Source organism: Phascolarctos cinereus, unplaced genomic scaffold (assembly GCF_003287225.1).
Source record: "Phascolarctos cinereus isolate Bilbo 61053 unplaced genomic scaffold, phaCin_HiC Scaffold_726;HRSCAF=1367, whole genome shotgun sequence".
Classification (NCBI taxonomy): Eukaryota; Metazoa; Chordata; class Mammalia; order Diprotodontia; family Phascolarctidae; genus Phascolarctos; species Phascolarctos cinereus.
Genome location: NW_027556098.1, coordinates 349,323,664 through 349,328,044, shown reverse-complemented (window position 1 = coordinate 349,328,044; position 4,381 = coordinate 349,323,664). Strand labels below are relative to the sequence as shown.

The 4,381-nt window shown below is 41.3% G+C and overlaps 1 protein-coding gene across 1 annotated transcript; it reads right to left on the bottom strand.

Annotated features, from left to right (window-relative positions):
• Nucleotides 1-1,273: 1,273 nt before the first annotated feature.
• Nucleotides 1,274-4,081, bottom strand: LOC110195145 (olfactory receptor 52I1-like). The gene is made up of 2 exons (XM_020967777.1): nt 3,944-4,081; nt 1,274-2,281 (listed from the first exon to the last, which is right to left on the bottom strand). Exons 1-2 carry the CDS (start codon nt 4,079-4,081, stop codon nt 1,274-1,276), a joined length of 1,146 nt encoding a protein of 381 aa, XP_020823436.1.
• Between the last annotated feature and the right edge of the window lie 300 nt (nt 4,082-4,381).

Here is a 4,381-nt window from a genome sequence, read left to right as displayed (position 1 = left end):
GGAGGTCCAAGGGATAGAGTGGACTGGGGTTCTGGGATACCTCTAACAGATAGGGAAGGTTGGTGGCAGTCAGAATGCAATTGAGAATAGGCATCTGGTACCTCATGGGAACTAGGCAGTGGGGTTGCTTTGAGGAAGGGAAGGTCTGAAGCTTCCTGGCATGGCTGCTAGTGGTAATTCTGGCTTTAGTTGGCAGGCTTCTTATTGGAAGGTAGGACTCACTATCCTTTCGATGAGGGTTCATCTGTTTCACAATAGCTTCACAAGGTCTTCTAGACCTTGTCATTCGCTCTGTTTCTTTCTTTGTCTGCAAGAACTAAGTAACACTTGATCTTTCCATTTAGACATTTAGTTCATTTAGATCATTTGCAATTAGAACATGAGTTCCATGAGCATAGGTTCTGTCATGATTTTTGATTTGTATCCCCAGCCCTTAGCACAGTGCTTGGAACACAGTGAGTTCTTAATAAATGCTTTTCCATTCCATACCATATGCAAAAGATCTGCAATGTTCATTTTAGTAGAATATGCCTATACTGGACAGAAACCACTAAACAGCTTTTCTTAAAAGCAAAGTGAGCTTTTAGTAGCATGTAATAACACCCTATAGGACAGCAGTTTTCAGTATGGGCCCATGGACCTCCCTAAAGCATCCATGGAGAGGTTTCAAGATGTCTGTGAATGTGAAATGGCAAAAAAAAAAATAATTATTTTAATATAATTGATTTCTTTTGTAATCCTATATATGTTATTTTATACTTCAAAAAAACATATTCTGAGAAATCATCCTTAGGTTTACCATACTGTCAATGGAAACCTTAATGATTCCCCATACCCCCAAAAAGGTCAAGAATCTTAGCTGTCAGGATATGACGTAAGAGAGCTATTTGGTAGCAACAAATTCGGCATGTTACTTACCTCTCAAGATAGGAAGATATTATATAAACAAAGCTTTATCAAGTTTCTCTCTTAAATTTCTGCCAGGGGTATTTGTTTTGTTTTGTTTTGTTTTAAACAGATTTTTTTTATGATAAACAAGCTTTCAAAATACAGAAAGAAATTATAATGTTAGAATTTCAGGTACCCACAATGGCAAGTCAGAAACCTTGGGACACTTTTGTACACCTCCAACCACACTGCATGATAATCATCCTTACCTATATAGAAGACCAGCCCCATTGAGAAAAAATGATGTGAAAGCAACTTTACAAAATCCCTGCTTACTCCCGTGCCTAAACTCCTTCTGTGGATGTTTCCCATTATAAACACCTACTTAGGTCTGCCCTCCTTTTGGGAGTTCACAAAGGGAACCAGGGAAGCTGGTGACCAATGGATTTCTCATTCGCTCCCAGATTCTCTTAGTTCTCAGACCATAGATGAGAGGGTTCAAGGTGGGTGGGATAACTAGGTATAAGTCAGCTAATAGCACCTGAGTATGCATAGGCACCATATCCTTCCCCATCCAGTTCACATAGACAGAAATTAAACCAGGCAAATAGTAGAGAGCCATGACCCCTACATGGGAGCCACAAGTGCTAAGTGCTTTGTGTCTAGCATTCTGGGAAGATAGATTAAATACTGCTTGAAGGATCAAAATATAGGAGGTAGTGATGAAGGTCACATCAATACCCACAACAATGGAGGAGCCGATTAAGCTATAGAGGCTACTGGGCATGTAGTCAGCACATGCCAGCTTGGCCACAGCCATGTGCTCACAATAGGAATGGGGGACCATGTGGGAGCCACAATAAGGAAGATGACTCACCATCCAGCTCAGAGGCATTAAAGCAATGGTGGCTCTCAACACAATGGCTGCATTAATGCCCAGAATTTTCTGTGGTGTGAGAATGGTATTATAATGCAGGGGTTTGCAAATGGCCACATAGCGGTCAAAAGCCATGGCTAGCAGTAGCCCTGACTCCATGGCTGTGGCTGTATGGACAATGTACATCTGAGTGAAGCAGGCAGTAAAGCCGATGGTGCCGTTGCCTGACCAGAAGACACTCAGCATCTTTGGGGCCACAGATGTTGCCATAATGATGTCCACAGTAGCCAGGACACATAGGAAATAATACATGGGCTCATGAAGTGCAGGGTCTATCCAGATCATAGTCATGATGAGGCTATTTCCCATAAGAATCATAGTGTACATAGTGCTGAGTAGGGCTGCCAGCCAGAGGTGCACTTCCTCAAGGCCTGGGATGCCCATGAGGAAGAAGGTGGCAGGAGGCAACGATGTGTGGTTGGACGTGGATCCAGCATCACTGGAAAGAATTCCTTCCTATAGGTAAAACCAAAAAAAATTTATTTAGTCATAGTCTAGAAAACTAAAATGAGGTGCGGGGAAGGGAAGTGAAAATACCTTTCCTTTGTTTTGAACATGCATTTCTATAGCATTGTTCTATGTCTAAACAATTGTAATAATAATAGGATTTGCTTTTTACATGACATTTTAAAGTTTGCAAAGTACCTTACATGTACTATCTCCTTTGAGTATCACTTATATTCATGTTATAGGTCATAGAATCTTAGTATCATAGATTTAGTGCTAGAAGAAACCTCAGAAATCATCTAGTCACATTCCTTTTTTAAAATATATATCTAAGGAAACTTAGAAAATAGGAAATTAAGTGACTTTGCCAAGGTCACATAGCTAATAAGTGTCTGAGGTCAGATTTGAATTCAGAAAGATAAGTCTTCCTGACTCCAGGCCTGGTACTGTATTCATTGAACTACCTAGCTACCCACATACATACATACATACACATATACATGCAAAATACATACATGCATAACCTGACATATCCATGTTTACATATACATGCATGGGGCAACTAGGTGGCTCAGTGGATAGGACACCAAGTCAGGAAGACTCATCTTCATGAGTTCAAATTTGGTCTCAGACACTTATTAGATGTGTGACCCTGGGCAAGTAACTTTTCCCACTTTTCCTCAGGTCCTCATCTGTAAAATGAGATGAAGAAGGAAATGGCAAACTACTATAGTATCTTTGCCAAGAAAACCCTGAATGGGGTCATGAAGAGTCAGACACAACTGAAATGGCCGAGCAACAAGAATGACACATACATACAAATACATATATTTGCATCTATACACATGCGCATGTAAGTATGTGTATGTAAATGTGTATAGATTTCCATGGCTCAAAATTCTTCATAGGAAATCAGCCCCATGGGAAAAGGAAGCTGCCAAAAGTGAAATTATGACAAACACAAATAAGTTCAATGCGGAAGAAAAAAGGGAGCTGTCCAAAGAAACAAATGTGGATGCACAGGGTACACATTTCCCAGTATAAGTTATTCTGCATAGTGAAAGCAGATATGGATAAGAAATGGCAGATCTCTGAGGCTTTGTGGAGAGCAAAAGGGTGGCTTCAAGTCAGAGATATGTCCACTCTAATTGGAAAGCAGCATTCCATTGGGAGTGGAGAAAAAGCATTTGTAACATTTTTTCATTTCCTTATCAATTGTGACTTACTCTTTTCCCCCTGTATCTCCAGGAAAGTAGAAATTATGACACTACATTTTTTGGTTTGGGGTTTTCCTTTTCTTTGTATTGGCAGCACTTGACATGGTGCCTGGCACGTAGGACACGGAGTCAGCTAAGGCGCACAGTGGTTAGGATGTTGGACTTGGGAGTCAGGAATGCCTAAGTTCAAATCCTTCCTCAGAAATTCCTAACTATGTGACCCTGGGCCAGTCACTTAACATCTATTTATTTCAGTTTTCTCATCTTTAAAATGGGGATGATAATAGCACTTGCCTCCCAGGGTTATGCTGTGGTAGGTCCTGTTATAGTGCTGCGTTGTATTTGTGAAGCACTTTGCAAACCTTGAAGCGCTATTTAACTACTAGGTACTATTAATGAACGCTTGTTGACTGATCCACCAGCATAATATCCCGTGTCCTTGTCTGTCCGCAACAGTGGAGGAGCCAATTAAGCTGTAGAGGCTACTGGGCATGTAATCAGCACCAGCACATGCCAACTTGGCCACAGCCATGTGCTCCCAGTAGAAATAGGGGACCACGTGGGAGCCACAGTAGGAAAGATGACTCCCCATCTAGTCATTTCCGTCATGTCCAACGCTTTGTGACCACATGTGGGGTTTTCTTGGTGAGGACACTGTAGTGGTTTGCCATTTCCTTCTCCAGCTCATTTTACAAATAAAGAAACTGGGACAAACAATGTTAAGTGACTTGCCCAGGGTCACACAGCTAGTAAGTAGCTGAGGCCAGATTTGAACTCAGGTCTTCCTAATTCCAGTCCTGGAACTCTATCTAGTTGCCCCTAATATCCCAAAATAGCACACAATACTACAGATGTCATCAGGCTAGGAAAACAGTGTCACCATTACACCCTG